This window comes from Rhinolophus ferrumequinum, chromosome 10 (assembly GCF_004115265.2).
Source record: "Rhinolophus ferrumequinum isolate MPI-CBG mRhiFer1 chromosome 10, mRhiFer1_v1.p, whole genome shotgun sequence".
NCBI classification, from domain to species: domain Eukaryota; kingdom Metazoa; phylum Chordata; class Mammalia; order Chiroptera; family Rhinolophidae; genus Rhinolophus; species Rhinolophus ferrumequinum.
In genome coordinates this window covers 41,536,840-41,561,050 of record NC_046293.1, presented here as the reverse complement: position 1 = coordinate 41,561,050, position 24,211 = coordinate 41,536,840, and the positions used below count along the sequence as shown (strand labels likewise).

The 24,211-nt window shown below is 34.0% G+C and overlaps 1 protein-coding gene across 8 annotated transcripts in view; it reads right to left on the bottom strand.

The window, feature by feature from the left end:
• Positions 1–160: 160 nt before the first annotated feature.
• The window catches only part of DNM1L (dynamin 1 like), a 51,761-nt gene continuing 27,710 nt past the window's right edge, over positions 161–24,211 (bottom strand). Inside the window, exons 3-21 of one of the 8 annotated variants that reach the window (XM_033116397.1) lie at positions 23,828–23,866; positions 22,330–22,376; positions 21,627–21,698; positions 18,895–18,981; positions 16,857–17,019; positions 14,498–14,618; positions 12,932–13,063; positions 11,795–12,001; positions 10,380–10,500; positions 10,028–10,183; positions 9,690–9,779; positions 8,166–8,258; positions 5,716–5,772; positions 5,046–5,123; positions 4,702–4,734; positions 2,626–2,802; positions 2,344–2,453; positions 2,049–2,208; positions 161–1,566 (exon numbers count right to left, since the gene is read on the bottom strand). In XM_033116397.1, coding sequence (XP_032972288.1) covers positions 1,510–1,566; positions 2,049–2,208; positions 2,344–2,453; positions 2,626–2,802; positions 4,702–4,734; positions 5,046–5,123; positions 5,716–5,772; positions 8,166–8,258; positions 9,690–9,779; positions 10,028–10,183; positions 10,380–10,500; positions 11,795–12,001; positions 12,932–13,063; positions 14,498–14,618; positions 16,857–17,019; positions 18,895–18,981; positions 21,627–21,698; positions 22,330–22,376; positions 23,828–23,866 — 2,000 coding nt within the window. In that variant the 3' untranslated portion in view covers positions 161–1,509. The remainder of the gene's footprint in view (positions 1,567–2,048; positions 2,209–2,343; positions 2,454–2,625; positions 2,803–4,701; positions 4,735–5,045; positions 5,124–5,715; positions 5,773–8,165; positions 8,259–9,689; positions 9,780–10,027; positions 10,184–10,379; positions 10,501–11,794; positions 12,002–12,931; positions 13,064–14,497; positions 14,619–16,856; positions 17,020–18,894; positions 18,982–21,626; positions 21,699–22,329; positions 22,377–23,827; positions 23,867–24,211) is intronic. The other 7 variants (XM_033116398.1, XM_033116399.1, XM_033116402.1 and 4 more) reach the window with 7 other exon arrangements.

The following is a 24,211-nucleotide window of genomic DNA, read 5'->3' as shown; positions in this document are numbered from 1 at the left end:
TATTATAAGGTTTCTTTCTTTTCCCTTACAAATTCAAATTAAAAAAGCTAGAATGGTAGTCATCTGATCTGTCTGAAATAAGTAAATCATGGATGGCTATAATTTCAAAACTGAGGTTTAATGATGGCAGGTGATTTTTAAGTGCTAACAAACATTTTGGTAGTATGTATTCTATCAAGGATGGCCCTACGAACCAATTGAAAGTAGTTCCATATCATGAGACAGAATCTGTTTTTTTTCTATATGGGATTAGTTGCTAAGCTTGTTGTTTCTTAATAAATGGGTACCATAAGCTAAAATTAACAGATACATTCATATTGCCAATAGTGCTTCAATAAATGTCACAATTTTAAAAAAATTTCAATATCTGTAATATATTACATAATTTATTTATCTGTTAGAGATAGAGCCAGATGCCTTAAGGATTTTGACCCTTTCACCTGGGGGATTTTAATAAAATGTATGTATGTTCTAAACCTCACCCCCAAGCCCTGAATGCAGTTCAGTAGTCTATAAGCTATTAGGTGTGTGTGTCCAGGTGTTTTTTTTTTTTAAATAATAAGGCTCCACCAGCATTTTCATATCTCTATTCTAATGCATTTTGCTGGTATGAAGCAAAAGTAACTATTGTCAACTAATACTCATAGAGAAAAGATACGCTTCTGTGATCAGCGCAGTATTTGGTTTTAAGTCCCACCTCCAAGTGAATCCTGGAGTATGGTGTAAGTGGCCCAATTTGAAGATGTATATGAATTACTACTATTACATTTGGAAACCAAGGGGCATTTATTGGAACCTCTAAAAACTAAAAGGAACTGGTCATTACTAAGTCTTAGATGGTTGTTTCTAATACAGGAAAATGTAATTCATGCTTCCAGGTAAGAATCAAAGATATTTTCAGTGCACTAGAGCCACGTGGACCCAGAAGGGGAAGGGCTGTGTAGCCACACGTTATGTACACCGCATCTATCATTGTCACAGATCCTCTTGTGCATCCAACTTTCTTACTATCATCAGAGGTTGCAGAGAAGCTCCATAAAGCTAAGTGGAAGGACAGGTGGAATGCAGTGACTATGTGAAAAACATGTCAGCCCACAGGAGTTCATACAGTGCATGCATCAGTCGTATGAAATGCTGTCTCGGTGCGGTCTTCTTGAAGGACTATGGCGGCAGCTGTAAGACTACTAACAGATCACACAGGTCATCTTATCCACAGGCAAACTGCTTTACAACTAAAACACTAACATTTCCTTTTAAGCTCAAATGAAACTGTCACAAGACAGACTTGATGTATTTTATATATACTGGGAAACTTTAGAAACATCCATTTATTTGGATTAAATGTGTGATTTGTTCTGTAATCAGAGTACAATTTTCAGTTTATAGCCAGTCTTCACATGAGCATATTCATACCATTGTAATACCCTGCAGTTCATAAATAAAAAGCTACTCAAGTAGGCAGTAACTAGCAAGTTGAGTCATCAAAGTCTCAGTATTACATAGTTCTCTTCACCAAAGATGAGTCTCTCGGATTTCAGCAATAATTTGACCTGCTCCTTGTAATGCCTGCATTAAAGATAAAAATTATAAATGCTTATTAAGTTATATCAAAGAATCTGAATTATGCAGACTAATCTCTCTACTTTATATGTACCGTGTTCCCCCGAAAGTAAGACCTAGCCAGACAGTCAGCTCTAATGAGTCTTTTGGAGCAAAAATTAGTATAAGACCCGGTCTTATTTTACTGTAATATAAGATATAAGACCGGGTCTTACATTAATTTTTGCTTCAAAAGACACATTAGAGCTGATTGTCCGGCTAGGTCTTATTTTCAGGGAAACAAGGGTAGTCAATTTATATTAAGCAGTATTTTCTCTGGAATTTCAATCTAATCAAGTACCAAGGGAAAAAAATTAGCCATCATATGAAGATTATATATGTAGCCAAGGATCAGGATGCATTTTAAACAACAGATGTTTATCTGAATGTTTATATCTACAAAGCAAGTGTGTAAGTCAAAAAAAAAAAAAAAGAAACCACAATAATACCTTTAGCATATCAGCTGCTTCTTTTCTACGCTGTGCCATGTCCTCAGATTCAGTCAGAAGATCATCTAACAAAGATGATTTATACAGCTGTCCTACTAACTCACTCTGAAGAGTATCTTTCACATGATTAACCAAAAAATGCATTACTGCCTTTGGCACACTGTAAAACAAAATGATGAGATGATCCATTTGATTTAGAATGAAGGCCTAAATTTAAAAAAAATACATGTATTTTCAAAACATTACAAAATCGTCTAGCAGTATTATAGCTTGATTTATATTCCATAGTACTAACCTGTCTTGAATATTCTTTCTGACAATAAGAAAGTATGATTTGATGAGTCGTTCAATAACCTCACAATCTCGCTGTTCACGGGCAGATAATTTTCGTGCAACAGGAACCGGCTAAATAGTGTGAGGGGGAGAAAAGAATATTACTTTTGTGCAATTTTATAATAGTAACATTTAGCATTCAGAGATCAGTAAGTTTTTGAGACTTCTAGTTCCTTTTGTCTTTTGAAGTGTTTTCCTCATAACTGGTTATCTTACTAGTTCCCACCAGATTCTCCCGGCTTACCACATCCAGCAGGTTCACAGCATGGCCTTTCTGTGGGCTGGCTGGCATCACTGGAATTGGCTTTGATTTTTCCTCAGCTAGTAACTCCTCAGCTTTGGAAGTTTTCAGCATTCCTCGCCAGTTGCCTGTTGTTGGTTCTTGAACAGCATCTCCAACCCCACCCCCTCCAGATGCAACCTGAAAGAAACAGATGTTCCAAAACATATACCAACCATATCAAATCTGACACTAACTAAACAAGTTTATTTTCTTTGACAGTAGTCAAGAAGAACACACATCCAGTACCCAGCTGGAGTTTAATCTATTCCGATGGATAAGAAGGTCAGAAAGAGGTAGGGTGGCAAGTTTAACTGGGACTCTGAGTTATGTAACGAGGTTCCGTTGTAAAATGTTTGCTAGGCCTCCGCCAATATTTCCTTTTTTTCAACTCCGCTAACACTAGATTGTGGCAAATTATAAGCTGCCCTTAAAAATAAGACTGCTTATTAAAAGCACAAGGAAAAACAGAACTGCCGTTCAGCTTAATTTCTTCAGAGTAACCTTAAACATTGTTGAACTATAATCTCTCCAAAAGTTCTGTGAACTCATATCTCCAAAACTTAAAGAGTTTAAATATAAAGTGACCTGAGAAATAGTCAACAAAATATCATAAAACAGAAACTCTTTAATAAAAGAAACAAGAATTTACCCACGAGTCTTACTTAGGTCGATAGTAACTTTAAACTGCCTGAAATGTGGAATGTGACATAAACACAAAGTAAGTTCCTTCAATGTCTACACTCTTGAGTAAGGATCTGCTGAAAGAAATCTAGTGCTACCATTAATTAGAACTGCTTTTGCAACTCTTTTTCCTAGGATATCTGTTAGTGTTGATTTCTAGAAGAAAAATGAATGTTTAGGATAATGGGGAAAAAAGTACTTCATCAACATGTAAGGCCGTACAATCTGACACGGAAATGACATCCACAATTGATAGACAGAAATAAATCTGCCATATATACACATATATATTTAACAGAAGAGTGTTAGGGTAATTGTTTACAAATGTCAGTTTTCAGTATCATTCTCATTGAATCAAAACACTTGTCTATATTTGTCTCTAATATGTTAGTTAAGATGAGTTTTGTCTAAATACTACAGGCATGGGGGCAACCGGTTAGCTTAGTTGGTTAGAGCATGGTGCTGTTAACCAGGTTACTGGTTCCATCCCCACACAGGCCAGTGTGAACTGCACCCTCCACAACTAGATTCAAACAACTACTTGACTTGGAGCTGATGGATCCTGGAAGAACACAAATAAAAGTTTTTTAAAAATAAATAAATACTCTAGGCAGTATGTTTAGATTTACCAAATAAAATCTTAAGGAAAATAAGCAACTTCAGGGTGATGCCATGAGTGAAATAACACTTAAACAAATACTTTAGATGGTTCTCTTGAGGTCTGAGCATAGTGGGCTGAGAGAAGATAAGACATGTATCAGCTTTTGTTTGAGGTTCAGAACCTTAAATCTGGACAGTAAGGAAAGGAGCAAAATGGAGGTAAAACCAGAAATAAGAATGGGTCGTAATAATTCACAGACTCTTAATTTCCCCTAAAAATGTTGAGAATTGACAGCAGTCTCAAAGTCTCACGGTTCCCTATTTGTTTTAATGAGCTGTTGAGGCACATGTTAAGCTACATGTTTGGGAAGACAAATACAAGCTGAAGAGAAGCATAAGAAAGAAGTATGAGAGGATTATCCATTAGTACTACACCCTGGAACTTTTAATGAGGAAATGTCCAAAAGTACAATTTCCATCTCAGGAATCTTAATTCCCTACCAAAATATTAAATTCAAAACTATTCTTGAAGGTAACAGAAAACAGTGGGAAAGCCTATTATTGTTATCATTTAAAACAATGTTAAAACTAGAATTAATGCCATCTTAGAAGGGTTAGACAGATAAGAAACATTAAAAACATAACACAGACAACGAGATAGATGCCACTGTACAGACAGGTTCTTCACCGGTTTTCAAAGTGTTTCAGTTAGAACCAAAGGTTACCAACATTGCCATTCTGAAGCAAGAGACTCACATTTTTAGTTTCTCTTCTGCTGTCCTGAATTAACTGTTAAAAGATATGTTAAAACATGCAGTTTAACAAGCAAAATTTCAGTATCAGTAGCTTGAAATTCAAAAAGTGCAGGGTAATTTCCTCTTAAACTTCTTTTTCTCTGTGCATCTTCTATATCGCAAGCAAAAGCATGTTGACAATATTCTATGAAATATACATTGTTACATATATAACATTTCTATTAGACTAAAATGATCTGACCTTAGCACAGTAGCCCATATTAATATTAAGCTCAGTGTATTGTTTCCAGATGATATTTGCACCACAACTAGGCATGCATACTTAGATTAAGAATCAGAACAGACCTTGCCATCAGCCTCAGCAGAAGCAGCAGGGGAAGGCTCCTGGGAGGCAGGTGCCAAAGCACTTGGAACTTTAGAAGACTAAAGGCAAAAAATGCAGGGGGGAAAAAATCAAGGATGCCAAAAATGCATTCAGAAATGTTCTATAAATGTGAATTTTTCTCCTCTCTTCTGTCACCTTTGTTAAAGGCTTTCTTCAGATGAATACCTAAGAAAAATCCAAATCCAAAAACTTCACTTTTATTTTTGGAAATTTGGTAAGATCTTTGCTGGTAAAGAATTCAAGGCAGTAGATTTCTGTACATACAAACAGTTTAATATTTGCAACTATTCCAGGTATTAACCTGTTAATGTGCATATTGTCTTCCCTCTTCAAAAAAACCTTGTTATAATAAAGTCATTAGTCATTTCAACTAATTTTACAAAGTTGATAAAGTCGCTGTGATTTTCTTAAAAAATAAAGCTTGATGCTTAAAATCTACCTTTAAGCATTTATTTCAATGTATTAAAAATACTGTTATCTTTAAATTGCATAGCTTTACTCAATGAAATAGTTCCAATGGAATATTAAAGGAGGAAGAAGAAAAAATTGCTCCTAAGACTAAGTAGTATCCTCAGGCTTACCAATCCATCTTTGTATATGGGAACGTGCTTTAAAAACATTGTTTTTTACCTTGTCTCGTGATACAGCTGAAGGTAATTCTCTTGCTAGCCTGTTTCTCCTTTGTTCCTATAAAACACAACCAAGCAAAACAAGATTATCAAAGCATTGAGATACAAGCCTACTAAAAAACGTTCAGCTTAAATGAAAAGTGTGGAATAACTTACAGTATATATCCTCTCACTGTTGGGACTCATGTCATAATTATATTTTAAAACAAACAAGAAATCATTTAACCCAGTGCTTCTCAATCTTTTTTCTGCCCCAACACACCTGAGGGATACAATACAACGTCAGTAACAGTGGCTCCCCTATACCAGGCGTTCTCAAATGAGGGGCAATGGACTGACATCTCTGCCTTTCCCATTAAGGTAAAAACCACTAATTTTGTATAGCATGCTATGCAAGTCTTCAGCATGCAAGTGTTCAGCATGCTATGTAGAATTTGAAGTGCACAGATCACAGAAAACTAAACAAAGTCTTTAAAAATCACTCCAACCTGCACAACTTTGTGTTAAATTCACACAATTACCACCCACAAAACCTTATCTTTTAGAAATATCTATGGTGGAGGTTATTCTGAAAGAATGTTCCATTTTCTTTATCCTAAGCTATCTCCAGGAAATAAATGTAGCGTTGAAAACTGGTAGTCCGTTCTACAACCTGGCTAATTTAACAGACTGATCAACTGCCCACTCTTCTAATTTGCAAATATTATCAAAGTAACTCTAAAGCAACTGATCAAGTCAAATCAACAGGTACTGAACACCTACTATATGTCAAGCACCATAACAGGTACAAGACTCGAAAAGACAGAAGGATGTAGGTGTTAATATAGTTCTCTCACACACAACATCAAATACAATGGAAAAGCATTTAGGTTAAATACAATTAAAATTGTTCGTAAATAGAAAGCATTTCATGAGCACTCTCAAACTTTCAAAGAGTTGTAAGTTAACAGCTTCACAATGTTTCATGGTTAATAAAATTTTCTGACTGAAATTTGACCCATTTTCATTTTTTCATGGGAGGTAATCCAGTGATTAAAAAATACAGCAGCTAAAACATGGATTTTAACTATATTCAGAATCAAAAGTTAAAATGTATGTTTTGAAGGGGGACACAAAGTAAGAGACAGGGGACTCCGAAGACCAGAAATTCTCACCCTCATCTGTTCCCACCAGCTACGGCCTTAGCTCGCCTGGAGTCCAGCAGTCCTGGCTTCTCTGCACAGGCCGCCAACTCTTTCTAAGCCTCGGTTTCCCAATCTGTTAACATTACCTACCCTCACAGGATTGTTGTATTAAATGAGAATCCGCATAAGGTTTTTCAGCACAGAGTTATTAAAACCAGGGACATACTCGTCTATAGAAAAATACTGATCTGAAATCATATCTATCATAAGTGTCCTTGTCAGTAATTACAAAAACTGTTCCAGACACCAATTTTCCATGAAGTTGGTTTCAATGTCACAAGAACTAAATCCTTATCCTAAGAATGTCTACGTGATAATTAACATAACTATTACCTAGTTTCCGGGTGTTTTAAATTAAGTGCCTTACTCTTGTGCACTTTAGAAGTTTTTCTGACAATAGGAGTCACCTCAGCTACGTAGCTAACAAACAGTTCCTTGTACCTGTTAAAGAGAAGGTGCTTGTTTCCTCCAACAGTGCCCAGCAACATAAGCACTACAGTAAAAGCTATTATCATCTGTGGGCCTCAGGTTCCTCATCTGTTAGTTTAGCCAAAGGGTTGAAGTCAATAACCCAGGGTCCCTTCCAGTTCCCAAATTCTGTTTTTACAATATTCTTTCCATCCATATGCATAACAGGAAATGTGATAGAGAAGGAGACTCTGAGGTCTTACTGTATTAAGAAGTAGCAGAAAGTTTTACTGTTCTTGGATAAAAGTGGCAGAGGAAAAAAACAGCATGCAGATAAATTGTATCCACCAGCTTTGGCTCCGTCTGTGATCTTATGCAACTTCAACATTAACCTCAAATGGAAGAAAAATCTATGAAATGCAGCCACCCCCAATAGTGGTAAAAGGAGTACTCTTCTTTTCCAAATTTACTATAATTTGGATTATTTTTGGAATGTTTCCTTCACAGATTTCAGAAACAAATGAAAACAATTTAAAACATTTGTTTTACACAGTCCAACCTGAATAAACTGCAAAAACAGTTACTGAAATGGAGCCAGGCAGTCCTTCAACACTAAATCAGTGAATCCCAGATCCTCTGAATCAGTTCCCTAAGCAGAAAATGAGAATAATGCCTCCAGATGATTTTGAAAACTAAATATGAGAAAACAAAATAATGCCTTTGGCATACTTCCTAGCGTATAAGACAATAATATGCTGCACGCATGTTTAATTATTACCCTTTGTTTAATATACTTGATTTAACTGAGTTACAGCAGACTCTTCTCTCTCTCAAAAAAGGTAATTCAAATTGTACTTACCTCTATATTATTGTTCATTAGCCCACAAGCATCAGCAAAGTCTGGATGTTTGGTGTTGATATAAGCCAACTCAATTGCCACTAAGTTATGGACCTAGAAAAAAATAAAATTAGGCTATATACAAAAATACATCAACCTAGTTTTAGTTTAGGAAACTATATATATCTTATGAAATAGAAAATTCTAAACAACAGCATAGGAAAACTGATGCCTAAATAAATATTTGATAATTATACCCAAAGTGATAAATCTTATGCCAAATAGTAATTTGCTCTATCTTCCGAATTATTTCTATTTCAGCATCTAACATTACATTTCTAAGGAGGGAAAATGACATTAACATAGTTGGTAGTATTTTGTTAGATTCTCATAAGGTAGGTAACTTTTCCCCCCTATGTTCCAAGGCTTTGTGCAACTTTGGTATTAAAACTTCAGATCATCCACTATTCCATGTCAAAGTTTTAGGTCACTTTCAACAATAAGAACACATTTCATAATCAGATATAAAGATGTTAATTTTATTTAGGTAAAAGATACATTTAAAAACCTGAGGTAATGATCAACTAACCTTAATTATGAAGCACCTAGTTTAAATATTATATGTGGTTCAAAATCCTAATGAAAGTAATCAAAAAGGAAAGTTAAAATTAATTTATCCGAGAAAGATTAAAATAACTTCTTCATTTGCCTTGTCCTGACAAATCTCAGGTATCAGAACAGCATTAAAAGGTCAAGAACCAGGTGAAAAGGATCGTATTCAAATGAATCCCAATGCTTTTGTGGTATCAGTGTCTAGCCACTGGTCAGGCTATGTTCTTACTCTTTTCAGTCTGGGGGCTATGCGTGCTAGGGAAACCAAGCAGCAGCACTTACATTCTCTATTTCCATGGTTTGTACTCTTAGTAAACCTCCATTGGGGCTCACCATCCTGAGCGAAGGACCCAAATGCACTTTTAGTAACCAGAAAGGAAAAAAACAAAAAACAAAACAAAAACCACCCAACCAACAATTAGGCATAAGGGCAATTTCAAATGCCTATGATTCTGCAAATTTCAGGACTTTTAAGGATAGCAGCAACCCATAAAATAGGAGCATGCAATCATGATATTAAAGTATTAGGTAATCAAACAAGCAAACCGTAGAAGTGGTCAAATTATCCTGACGTACCATCAATTAAAATTAGAGCTTGCTATAAAGGCTCAGTTTACTGGGGCTAAAGATAAAAATAACTTTCCATTAGCTCAGCGGTAGTACACAATAGAGCAAAGCTATTCACAACCCTCAACAATAACTCCATTCTCATGAAAACCATTCTCATGTGGCTGCAGGCTAACAATGATTAAAATACGAAGAAAAATATACTTTGAATCAGAATTATTGAAGTTTTCTTTGAAATAAGACTGAAACTCACTTTTTCTTTCCAAAACACCGGGAAACCTTTTGCCCAATCTCTAATCATAATGCTGTACAAAAAATTGTTTATTAATAGTGATTACCATGATGATTTGTGAAATAACAGCTCACCATTTCATTTGTAACTGGCAACCGTTTACGAAGAAGACAAGTCACTACTTCAACTATAGCATCATGAAGTTTAGGAAACCGCAACAACTCCTATATGTGATAGAAGAAAGAAAAATGTAACAGTCTATTTTGCTTAAAGGAAAATTAAATAACCACTGAAATACTGAATTAGATTTGGAAGCTACTTAAATGTAAGTATAATATTTCAAATTACTTTTAGACAATGGAACTGCAGTTTTTAACTTTTAGCCCACCTTATATATTTCTTCTCACTCCATGAAATGCTGCCGCATGTCTTTTACTACTTAATATGAAACCCGTTAACATTTCTCAGTTACCTGTGTACTGTAATTGCTACAATGCTGAATGATCCTCTGCATTTCCTCATGAACCAGTTCCACACAACGGAGGCTGGGCTCTTCCAGGCGTTTGATCTGCCGCTTGACGAGTAACTCAAATGAAACTTCAGGGACAAACAGAGCTGGACGAGGACCCTAAAAAAATTTTTGAGCTCTTAGCTAACATATAATTTTAGTTCTTCCCAAAAATTAAGTCACATTTTCGCATTTTTCATGAAAAGTGCTTCCTAATTTCCAGTGTGAGAGCAAAGTTACAAGCTGTATAATATGGGTTAAAAAATAATAAAGGTTTAACCTCATGTCAAAAATATTCTGAGTTAAGCATACTCACAGTAGCATTTCTAATGGCCGTCAAAATATCAATAGTGTTAAGGCCACCTAGTGGGTCAACAGATTCTAGCGTTCGCCCAAAAGTCTCATGGAAAATATAACAGATTCTAGCACCACCGCATCTGAAAGGCAATGAAGTATATGGTTTCTGGTATTACTGAAAGGGAAAGAAGCTACAAGTTAGAAGTCTTTCTATGAGCTTTAAGCTTGTCTCATTTTCTGAGTACATCTCAGATAAACAATTACATTTACACCATTCTTATTTCCATGTTTCCTCAACTCTATTTTGAACCAGTTTCTAAGCTGTTTTTTAAATGGAAAGGAGTCATTTGCGTGTATAATTGGTAAAATCTGAATAAGCTCTGTGGACTGTACCAATGTCCAATTTCTCATTTTGTTACTGTACTACAGTTACGCAAGACGGCAATACTGAGTGAGACAGGGTGAAGGGTGAACAGGACCTCCCTGTACATTCATGTGCAACTTCCTGGAAGCCTATAATTATTTCAAAATGAAAGATTTTTTTTCAAAGTGAAAGTTTAGAGAAATGGACATTCTTATATATTGCTAATAGTAAACAATACAATCTATTAATAGTACAGAAATAAGAGACTTTGAGGATGCTATATCCTTTGATCTAGTAATTCCATTTCTAGGAATTTATCCTAAGGGTTTACTTGGATACATGCCCCAAAGATAGTCCATCGCAACATTGTTCATATTTGTGTATAACTGAAAATAAATTATCAATTGTATGGGACTGGTTCAACAAGTTATAGTATATCTAAAAAATAAAACACTATGTACATCTTAAGATTGATAATACAAATGTATATAATTGTTTGTGACATATTAAAGAAATGATTCCAAAAGAGCATGTATAGCATCTGATTTTCAAAGATGTAACACAGACATATTGATGCTTTATAAATGCAAAGAAAAATGTCCAGGTTACTGCCAGAGTTATCAGGGATTATTCCTGGATGATGAAATTAAGAGTAATTTTGTTCTTATGCTTTATTCTTTTTTCTTATCTATATTTTCTTATTTTTATGAAGAACAATTATACTGTTATATTAAAGAACAAGCATTTTCTAAAAAAATTAAAATTAAAATTAATTTAAAAAGACACAAGCATTTTCAAAGTTAAATTATGAAATATTCTTAAATGCTTACCAATTAAAGTCTTGTGAAAAAAGGGAAAAAACCCTGAAATTTTCACAATGCTTTACATAGTTTATAAAGTGTTTTTACACATATATCAGATATCATTCTATCATTTCTACAAATGATATTCCTGTTTTACAGGTAATAAAATCACGATCAGATGATCTTGGAATATCTTTTTCCCGTAACAAAAGATAAAGTAACCTATCAATCCAAGCAGCCAAATGGATAGAGAAATTTCTTACTTACAGCTCTGAAGTTTCAATATATTTTGCAGTGCCTTCAATAGTGTTACAATATTCTGTGGCAAATTTGGTAATAAGCTGGAGTAAAGTAGCACTTTTATCATCCACAGGTTCACCATAGCTATTTAGAAGAGACTGGTATTGAGCAGCTAGAACATTTATTCTGGTTTTCAACTCCGGTAAGCAGTCTCTGATGTGATGCATCAGTAATCTAACAAAGGTTATACAGGAAGAATTTTAGAGTAAAATTGTGCATTTTGAAGACCCAAACAGGTCAAATTTTAAAAATGAAAATAACGGGGAAACCAGCCAAATAATTTGTCCTGGCAAGAAATGATGCAATCTTGGACTAGAGGTAAATACTTAAGTCTGAAAAATAATGACAGGAAGGAAACTGTCTTGGTCAATGCTCTTTAAATTTGCCTTTACCCATCAAACTGTAGCAACTGCTAGAGAACTTTCAAATGTAAATTGAAAAAAATTATTTTAAATTATTGTAATTACCTCAAAGAAAGTAAGCTACTCAATCCAATTTTACCTACATGATTTTGATTCCTGACTTATCTTTTACGATGGGTACTCAGCATAATGAAAATCTTACGATCCAAGTCCATCCAGCTTTTTAGTTATTTAGGGAATAAGACAAAAGTAAGAGAAAACAGTTTTCACTTCAGTCATTTATAAATTACCTAGAAAGGTCTTCCAGTCTCTCTACCATCAGTGGATATTCAGAATTCAAGATACATAGCTTAAATTATTTTTATGAATAGGAACAGAAGACATGCTAAATTAGGATAGATTATATGGAAATTATAAATTTTAATTCAGTGCCTAAAATACAAAGTAGAAATGAAGTCATCTGCTATCTAATTCTGTCATCAAAAGTAAACTGACTATCAAGAATTTCATAACTAAGACCTTTTAAAATCCACGTTTAGCATTTCTAGACTACATGATTTAATGCCAACCACCCCAATAAAAATAGACCATCTGCATTACAAGAACCTACTGTACAAGAAAGAAAAAGTGAAGTTATACATGAAAGAACATTATGAAAATGTAAGGAACTAAAAGTGAAAGGTCTCAGATACTTATTGGCAAGCCAAAAACATCTCATTTTCCAAGAGGTAAAAAATGTTACCTGTTTAGAGTCCTAGCAAGATACTTTGTTCCATTTCTATTAGCCAGAGATGGGTATTTCTTTTGAAGAAAACCATATTCATCACGGATTGAATCAGTTACACTCTTCTTATTATTAATATCTAGCTGACTCCTAAGGATGAAAAATTTTTGAAAATGTTCAGCCGAAGTCAACTGTGGTCCTCAATGTACCTTGGATGATGATGGTGATGATGGTGATGATAATGATGATAGCAGCACCAGGCATTGTGTTCATAATGCCTGACACGGATTGTTTAATTCTCACAATAATTCTGTATGATAGGCATTAGCCCATTTTACAACAAAGGAATGGAAGCCCAGGGAGATTAACCAACTTACCAAAGGTCACATATGAAGTAGTTCAGCCAAGATTCAAACTATAAGACTTATAAGTAAGTAAAGCCTAAATAGTTTAGGCCTCATCATTAACATTACCACACCATCAAAGCAGTACTCTTTACAGACCAGGGATGGAAAGGTAAAAAAAAATGTGTGTCTTAATCAACTCTATTTTTATCCACGGACAGGCCACTAATTTCTACCAGAATAATTAAGTTAACTCGAAGAATAGTCATCTACAAATACAACAAACAGTTTTATACAACCTCCTTCCCTGGAAAGAGAAATAGTGGGAATTTAAAAAGCAAGTTGGAGTCAGGGTGAGGTGGAAGGGCATATGAACAGAAGTAGACAACTGTAATGGATCTTAGATACCACGTAGTAAAAACATTTTCATGGTAAAAGGTCTGAGATCCAAAGATGTTAGGTATCATGTAAACCCACATCATATCTAGTTTGTGGACAAAACAGGACTAGAACCCAGATCTCATGATAATTTTAGTGCTTCCTACTTTACAAATGCTTTGGACTAGAGGGATCTTCATGTGAATCTGGCTCTGCTTTCACCGGCCATGTGACTTTGGTAAATGTGGGAGTTGGATTTTCTGATTATAAAATTGACATCAATACCTACCTCACAGGGATGTTGTAAGGGTTCAGAGAGATACCATTTGCCAAATGCTCACAGTAGAGTGTCTAAAACATAATTAGACACTCAATAGTAATTAGTTTCCTTTCCAAAATTTTTAATACCAGTTATTTATAATTAGGATACCTTGCATAAAATTTCTCCAAGTCACATCCTGACAATTACATAAAATCACCAATGCTAGGGGATAAACCAATCTATTAAAGTCCTACCACCTTAACAAACTCTTTCTTGATTGGGTGCAAATTATATCATACTTTTTCCCCTTATCCAGTGCCCTCCTCATACATAATAGGCAGGAACTTTTCAACCCCAGCTATTAAATTTTCTTCCATTTCATGACATGGTTTACTTTAGAAACATTTTCCATTAAAAACATCTATAGGAGGCTTTCATGAATCCCTTTTCTCCCTTTAGAGCAATGAATTCTTGAACAATACCAAGCTTATAGTAAGAGGGGAAAATAGGGAAACTATCCCATGTCATACTGATTGTAAAAATCCAGCTTTGCTTTGAAATGAGAATGCTGCAGTTCTTATCCCATTCTTGGTTGCTAACCTGTTAACGACTCCAATTATTCCAAGTTTCACTGGTATAACCCTTCCCATTAACACATCCATGGCGTCAGTACCCGCATCCATGAGATCAAGTTTAGTGATTACAGCTAGGGTTCTACGACCTGGCAAACGCAAAAAAGAAAAGAAAACGACCCATTAAGAAAAGCTATTAAGTATTAATAAAGGAAAACCCTCATCTATAATCCTGCCTAACATGACCTCTTGTCATCACTTTGGTAATGCTTTTCTCACCTTTGCTTACACATACTTTTTTTTTTTTTTTTAATTTATTGGGGTGACAATTGTTAGTAAAATTACATAGATTTCAGGTGTGCAATTCTGTATCACATCATCCATAAATCACACTGTGTGTTCACCACCCAGAGTCAGCTCCCCTTCCATCACCATACATTTGATCCCCCTCACCCTCATCCCCCAGCTTACACATACTTTTAAAAACTCATTTTGTACTCATTTTGTATCATCATGTACATTTAAAAAAATTTTCACATACAATTTTTTATTAAGTTTTAGGGCTAACTTTTTAATAAGCATTTAAAAATTTGTTTAAATTTATTTTTTACTGGTGTATAGTTCTGAGTTTTGACAAATGCAAAGTTATGTCACTACCACGTCAAGACAAAACAGTTCCATTACCCTCCCCCCAATTTTCTTGTACTACCTAATCAAACTCATTTTCCATCCTAACTTTGCCTTTTCCATAATGTCATATAAATGAAATCGTATGCATAACTTTTTGAATCTGGCTTCTTTCACTTGGCATAATGTATGTGAGAGTCATCAATGTTGCATATATTTCAATTATTCACTCCTTTTTATTATTGAATGGTATTTCATGGTATGGATGATGTACTATGGTTTGGTTATCCATTCCCCATTTGAGAAACATCTGAGTTGCTTCCAGTTTTAGGAGATTACAAATAAAGCTACTATAGATATTTGCATATACGTTTGCATATGAATATAGGTTTTCATTTAACATGGGTAAAAACCTAGGAGTAGAACTGACAAACTGTTTCCCAAAGTGGCTGTACCATTCCCATCAGCAGTGTGTGACTTCCAGCTGCTCTGCATAGTGTTCAATTTCACATATGGTATTTTTCAATTACAAGCATTTTTTTTAAATTGCTCCAAATCTACAAAACCACCCTTTTTAATGATTTCATATTCTATTATCTTAATTTACTTAATCATTCCTGCGTGCCACATATTGATTTTACTTTTTGATACTATAAATAATATTTCATTATTTCCTTATAATATATTATGAGAGTCAGATTATTAGATCCAAAGTATGATATTTATGGCTCAAAAGGTCTGTTTAAAATTTAATTAATGCATATAAAATGCTTAACAGCTTACTTTAAAATTTAAATCTTTTGATATACTTTATCTTTTTAATCTAAATCAAAAGGTCTGTTTAAAATTTAATTAATGCATATAAAATGCTTAACAGCTTACTTTAAAATTTAAATCTTTTGATATACTTTATCTTTTTAATCTAAAATGAACATTAATTACTCACATAGTAAAAAACTTCTTAAAAACTTGAAATAAAAAAATTAATGACCCTGTTTATGGGAATTTTAATTAGCAGTCTTAGCAGTAACATTTCCTACCAAATTTTAATTTGAAATTCTTCAAAGCAAGAAAAAAGAAACATGACAGAGCCCACAGACCCCCGCCAAATACTAAGACATTTTTTAAAAAATGGCTCCTGTATGAAGCAAAGCATACATTAGCAGCAATAACTAGTCTCTTACAAGCTGGCACTGTATATTCTAAGAGATGTACACTGCAACATTAGCCAAGTATACACTGACCCACAGTATGAATCCTTGGGGTTATGAATCTTCATAAAAGGATTTTAACTTTATTTCTAAGAATTTCCTCTGCTTTGAGCATGTCTAAATGAGGTTTTCTACCTCTGTAGAATGTATTAAATCTACTAAATGTACTAATCTACTAAAACATAACCTATAATGATTATGTACTGTGAGTTAATTATTCAAAATCAAGAAGTCAGCCATTCAAAAACCTAAATCATAACAAGAAACTCATATTGCAAAGCCATCTTATTATTTTTAAATCATTAGGTAACCATTACAAATACAGACATTATAGTGAAGTATTTTTCCATAACCTATATAGCAATTTATCCATTAAAATTTTATTTTCCATCAGAATGTCTACTTGAAACATAAGCAAAATAGGAAAGCATTATTTTAAAAATCTGTATTAGCAGCTAGAACTACTATTAAAAATAAAAATTCCTTCCTTGAGTATAGATTTGCCATTGTTAACCAAGCATCTCATTAAATATTAACATCTGGACTTACCATCTGGATCTACCTCTCTCGAAATTTTAAGTGCCTCTGATGTTGCCATATCTGTATTAGCAGCAGTGACAGCAAGAATAATGGAATTTGGATTACTGATGAACCGAAGAATGAGCTCTCTGATTTGAAGCTCAATATCCTTGGGCTGATCGCCTACAGGCACCTGAACCAAACAGATGAGCAAGGAGCTAGTAATAAAAATCAACACAGCTTTCCCCCCATTTAATCCACAGATTATAGATATTACTCCATTTACAAATAGTTAAAATGAAGAAATTATGAACTACAGTAGCATATATGAATTTGTAGCATGTGAAAGTCTAAAAATGTAACTCTTGCAAATACCAACTTTACCATATTAAGGATTGGTCAATGTTAATTACCTAGAGACAAATTCATTCATTCAATTAGCAAGTATTTATTGGCAGCCTACTATATTCCAGACATTATTATACATGACAGATTATATCACAGTTGTGAATTAAAAAAAGACCAAAATTCCTGTCTTTATAGAATTTGTATTTTAGTCTGAAAAGCAGATAATAAATAAACATATTATCTAGGTAGTGGTAGGGCTATGGAAAAAATAAAGCAGAACAGGAGGCTATAGAATAGAGAGAAGGTTGTACTTTTAAGTTATTATTTTAAATTGGACTGTGCTTTTAAATAGAGTATTCAGGGAAGACCTCACTCAGATTATGACATTTGAGAGAATGAACAGAAACTGAAGGAGATAAGGGAGATACATGCAGATATCTGGGGGAAGAACATCCCAGAAAAATGAATAAGTGCAGAAGGCTAGAGCAGGAGGAGTTAGGAGAAGAGTAATAGGGACAAATCAAGTAGATACTTTAGATCAGGGGTGTCCAAACTTTTTTCAACGTTTTTCATCAAGGGCCATATGCGGTAAAATACACAAATAGCCGGGCCACTCACTCGAGGAGAAGTACGTATTGCCTCACCTGGTTTATTTAAGTAAACTAAATATATTTTTGGAATTTGCTGCGGGCCAATTAACAATGGATTGAGGGCCGCAGTTGGCCGCGGGCCGCAGTTTGGACACCCCTGCTTTAGATCTATTCAAGAAGTTAAGCTTTTACTCTGAGTGAAATGGGAAGCACTGGAGAGATTTTGAGCCAAGGAATGACAATGTAATTTTCACTTTAGTAGCATCACTCTAGCTGCTTAGTTAAAAATAGATTATAAGGAAGACCTGTTAGGAAGTGTTCTCGGTAATTCAGCTGAGATGATAGTGGCTAGATCAGGATGGTAGCTATGAATGTGTGAGACATGATAGAGTTCTGGACATATTTTAAAGGTGAGGAGAGCCAAGAGGATTTGCTGACAAGAGGAAGCAGAGTGAGAGACAAGTGCCAAGGACGACCACAAACTTTCTGGCTAAGCAATTGGTAGAACAGAGTTACCGTTTACTGAGACGGGGAAGACTACAGAGGGATCAAGTCAGGTCGAGGGAATAGATAGGTCAGGAATGTGGTATTACACACATCAAGTTTGAAGTGTCTATGAGACTTTAAAGTGTGTATGCCAAGTAGACACTTGGATATACAAGTTGGATATACAAGTCTGGAGATAGATATAAAGTCTGGCGATACTTGAATACTGTCAGCACACAGGCATCCATGTATTGAAACTCATAAGATTGGAAGAAATCATCAAGGGGCTAACTAAGTACCCCCTGGACAAGACGTCCAAAAACTGAGCTCTGGGACACTCACTGTTTAGACACTGGGAAGATAAGGAACCATCAAGAGACTTTAAGGAGTGGCCAGTGAGATTGGAGACAAACCTGTAGCATATGGTATCCCAGAAGCCAAAGAAGAAAAGTGTTTCAAGGAAGATGGGCTCAACCATGTCAAACGCTGCTAACTGATCGAATTGATTGCAAAAAAAAAAAAAAAAAAAAAAAAAAAAAAAAAATCTGACTAAATCATTCTCCTATGAAGTTAAGGAAAAACCACATTTGTTCAAGTGAAAACTAACATGACCAAATCCACAATCAGTAACAAGTATTCTTTACCTTGGTCATTCCTGGCAAATCCACAAGTGTCAGATTGACAACGTTGGGTGAAAAAATCTTAAGATGAATTGGTTCGGGGCTTACTCCCTAAAAATAAGTTTTAAAATACCATATTAAAATCACATTGAAATTTCAATGAAATATAAAAAACTAAAATAAACCTCATTTCACGTAGACAGACATTAGGGGCTTTTAAATATATTAAATTAAACCATGATCCCTAAAACATTTCAATAATCAAAACCTTTCAAGAAACAATCACAATCAAAACATTTCAAGAAACAAAACACATGGAAAGTAAGGAAACCAGGCATACAGCAGGTTATAATTCTATCAAACCCTATACCATTAATATATACAATATATTTCCCTTGTATTACTTCACATTCTTTTCTCTTGATTCTAAGCAGGTACCATTTCTATGTTTAACAGACTTAGTATGATACAAAAGAATAATATAACAATATTCAAATTTATGAGGTTCTTGAGTTCAGAGAGTAACAAGTTATCCAAATCAATTTGGTTCCTAATCTTGGGAGTCAGAGAGTAACAAGTTATCCAAATCAATTTGGTTCCTAATCTTTGAATATCAAGTGCCAAGAGTATATATTAAGAGATTCCTCAGAAAATTTATCTGGATCTCCAAATCTCTAAATAGAAAGAATATGGATAGTCAGAGATACCCATATTTTCTCTCCCCTAGACTCCTTCCTCTTCACCACTGGCCCTCTACAAATTTTAGAGTTGAGTCAGCTCCATGTAAAAAGACACACATGTAGTAATGTTCATAACTTGTCTTTTTACATGCTCTTCTTTATCCTTTAAGATGTCCTCTCATCTATTTATCCACTTTATATTATATCTTCCTTCACTAACCCACTGAAAATTCTAATTTACAAGAGAGCTTTTTTGCAAAATCCTTTACTCTGAATTCTCTATACAATTACATTTGCTGTATTAGATTACTCTAAATTACTTGCCTATTTTTAAATACTCTAAAGTTCCAAAGTCGTTATATGTTGATATTCAGTATATCTACCTCAGCTGTATATTTCTTAGGCATTCCCTTATCATGTCCAATACAAAGATTTGTCCAAAAGCTTTTACAACTCCAATCTCATAGACATTTTAAATCCTTCAAGGCTTTATGTTAGGCATATGAAATCATTTAAATATTTACACATGTAAAATTAACTTCTTTTATCATGTACTTCATTACAAACATGATTTAGGAAAGATATTTCATAGATTTGGGGGTAGGGAACTTCTCATCTTTTGGACACTATGGATGAGAAAACCTACTAGGTAAGTATATCATATCCCCACCATAAATTAAACATCTTGTATGTACATAAACTCAATCTTTCATGACATTCTAAAAACTTTTCTTTATGAATCACCAATCACATCCACTCTAAATTCTAATACTGTGTAAAATTACCACCAATTTCTGAGTTCAACAAATCCATGGGGATTGCAGGAGAGACAATTAAGACTGATGTTATGATTAATAACATCCCCAAAGTCCAAATTATCCCTGATATAATTACAGGACTGAGGATAAGCTAATTTAGTTTCCTGGCACTTTTTCTTCCTCTTCTGTACAACACAATTGTTAGAAATTCAGGGAAGTATGGCAGCAGTAGCAGTAACTCAAAGGTTACCAGCCCAGAGTTCAATAACGAACAAAGCTTAATCAACCACTAAAAGAGACAAATATCCAGAACAGGCATAAATAATTAACATCCCTCTCGGAATGTTTTTTTGTCAAGAAATAAGCTCTCCAGCACAGTATCTGGTAAGTTAAAGGGCTCAATAAATCTTTGTTGAATATTAGTACTAGACTGGGGCCCACCTGTGAGATTACTCATAAATGTGCCTCCGGATAATACAGGATGGAGGTAAAAACAAAAAGAGCGCAAAGAGAAAGGTAAGAGGAATAAAGGAGAGAGAGAAAACAAACATTTAATGGAAGCAGTTTGATACTGCCTGGGGGGTGTCACTATTAATGGTATCTTAGACACCTAATTTATCTTAAATTCTCACAATGTTAGAAAACAAGAAAATAATTCAGTTGTTAACATTACAGTTGACTCCTCAACAACACAGTTTTGAACCGCCTTGTTCCACCCACATGTGGATTTTTTTCAATTGACCATATATTCAAACCCGTGTTTTTTAAGGGTCAACTCCTCAGTTGAGAATCCGTGTATGCAGAGGGCTAAATGAAGTTATAAGAGGATTTTCCACTGTGCTGATGGTCAGTCAGTGCCCCCACTAACTCCTGCTCAGGGGCCAACTTCACCTTTCGTATTCACTGAAATAAAAATACTTAATTTCTCTCTTTGCATTCATAAGTAAATTGAGCCTTACTGAGGTAAGAAAGAGAGCTCTTCAAAATATATGTATCTCATAAGTTATTTAATGCTTCTTGAACTAGATTATAATCAATCCATGAGAAAAAGATAATTTATTGTAGTATTAAATAGAAAAATTATATAATAGTGGTATGTATATCACAAGATCAAGAATAAACATCTAAATGAAATATCTGATAATATATGAGTTCTAAGAAACAAAAGGGATGTTAAGTTTTTATATACTTATGAAAATACTCCATTAATTTCATACACCAGGATTATGAATTTACAGTATTCACCACACATTACATACAGAAAACTGTCAATACATTTACTGATGTTTATACTTTTCAGCTCTAAAAAGATGCTTACCTTATTATTTCCTGAAATCCTTTCTGTTTCATTTTCAATTTCTTGTCGAATTTCATCAAAATCCGTGTAAAGCTAAAAATTATTGAAACAAAAAAGCATGATATTCAAAACAATATCAAAAGTTCTTAAGTGGGATGGTTGATAAATTTCAAGGATGTCTATGGATCTGCTTCAGAGAATTAGTAAACAAATTCTAATATATACATATATTTTCTGAGTCAAGGAATCATAGTTTATATGAGCTTTTGAAGGATGCCTAATCCCACAGCAGTTAAAAATCTCCATATAAAAATAGTCACAGGGATATAAAACACAGCATAGGGAATATAGTCAATAATATTGTAAACTATGTATGGTGCCAGGTGGGTACTAGACTGATCGTGGTGATCACGTCATAAGGTACATAAATGTCTAATCACTATATTGTATGCATGAAACTAACACAATATTGTCTGTCAACTATAATTATTTAAAAATAAAATGAAAAAGAACCTCCAAATTAGAGACAATAGGGCTCAACCTAAAGTGTTTTCCAAATAAACTACTGTGGTTAGAAATGTTACTAAGATAAGCTTTATTTCGCAAGGAGCAGTTGCTTTGAGATAACATGCCACATTGCCAATGATAAGAAACTAAATTATCAGCTACTTGTACAAAAATTGATCTCAGCATGTTATTTCTTCAAATGTCCTTGTGTCGTTACCTTATTTTTGGTGTGAAGAAATTTTCCCCATTCTTCTGCTTCAACCCCTGGAAAAAGAAAAGTTCCATTTATTGGAAACTATGGTAATTACTTTTTATCTTTAGTTAGGGATTTAAAAAGGCAACACGGTATTATTTGTTCCTATTTTGCCACTAACTACAAGTTAACAAGTATTTTAAGATCTGCTAAATTATACTTTCACATTTTAAAAATTGTATCATGTATCTCAAAAACATAACTAATTTCAGATAGAGTTGCTCACGGGTCTTCCCACCATTTGAAATCTAGATTTTATGAATAAAATTGTTCACTTCTCTTCATATTTTACGTTCCATTATAGTAAAAGCATATTCTTTACTTTTAAATATCTTACACATAAAAGCAGTTTAACTGATGAAAGTACTCAATTAAACTAATGGCTTAAAAGAAAAATTAAGACTCTTACTGAGTAATGCAAAAAGCATATATAATACATTTACACACATAACTCAAGGCAAAAAGTAGCCATATGTGAATGAAAGAGCTAATTTTTCAATCCATTTTGTTTTTTTAAAATTTGGTTTCCTGTTGGTTACCTATAAAGTCACAATTTATTGGTCCTTTAAAGAGCTCTCTCAGAAGTATAAAGCTATTCTGTAATTTATATGTACTGTTTGTTAAGGTGATTTTTTTACCCAGAGCCAACACTATGTTTTCCCTTAGGATTGAAGACAGGAAAAGAAATTAAATAGGGGGCAGTGGGGAAACCCTAGCATATGCACAGTACGGAGTCGCTACTCTCCATTAGCTTCCAGTAGACCTGTTCCTCCCACACTTGCTGTAAAAAAGAACAATATATTCACTGTGGGCACTGTTTCAAGTGGTCTAAAACTTAGAGAGCAGGTGTTGTTCTTTTTCACAGAGAAGCTAGAACTAACTTGTATAAAGGTAAACTAACTTTACCTCCCCCAAGCTATTCTGCTTTTGCCAAATTCAGAGTTTTAAATGTCTTAACAACTGATTTTATAATGCCACCTGAAATAGAAATAAAAATGACTATAAGATATTCAAATAAATATTTATTGAGGAAAAACTAGATAATTTCTTTGGTGGAATAAAGGTAAAACTGGATCCTTTTTGCAAGTAAAATGCTCACCTACTTGAAGCTTAGTACCTTCTTCCAAGAAGTCTCATTGGAGGACTGGAGTAATCTAGGTGAACAGAACTCACAGAAGCAGGTACTATATATCGAAGGGGTGTTTTGAATTTACCTTACATTAAAGATGCCTAGCTTTACAAGCATGTTTTTAAAAATAAAAATAAATTACATTCACCACCAAAAAAAGCCTGCATTCTAATGAAATGCCAGAAAGTAACAAGAACCACTAAAACCTGCAACAATAAATGTGGATATGCAAATAATAAAGGAAGAAAAAAATGCACACAGCCTGTAAAGAGTATAGAAGCACACATGCAGGCACAATAGAAAAAGGGCCCAAAACAAATGGATAAAGGAAACCTTTAGAAAGGTGTCTTGAGTTTTTCCATGTAGCAGGGTCTGTAGTTAAAGAGAAATAGCACAGAATGATAAGTTTAGTGCTTATCCCTAATATATTAAACCTTTTTTAAAAACGTGCAGAAACCTGGACACATTTTAAATGCATGTAGGATTCAATTATTCAAAATTTACAACTATATAATTTTCATTACAATTAATTCTAATTAGAGGGATGTATATAATATTTTAAGTGATATAAACGTAGCATGTTGTATGCCATAATTTATTTTTATTTTCTATTACCACTAACTATGTCACCTCTGGTTTCTAATTCTAATACAAAATGAATTAAAATTAATTTACTATTCAAAAATTTGCCTGAGATATTTGACAACTGACTATGGA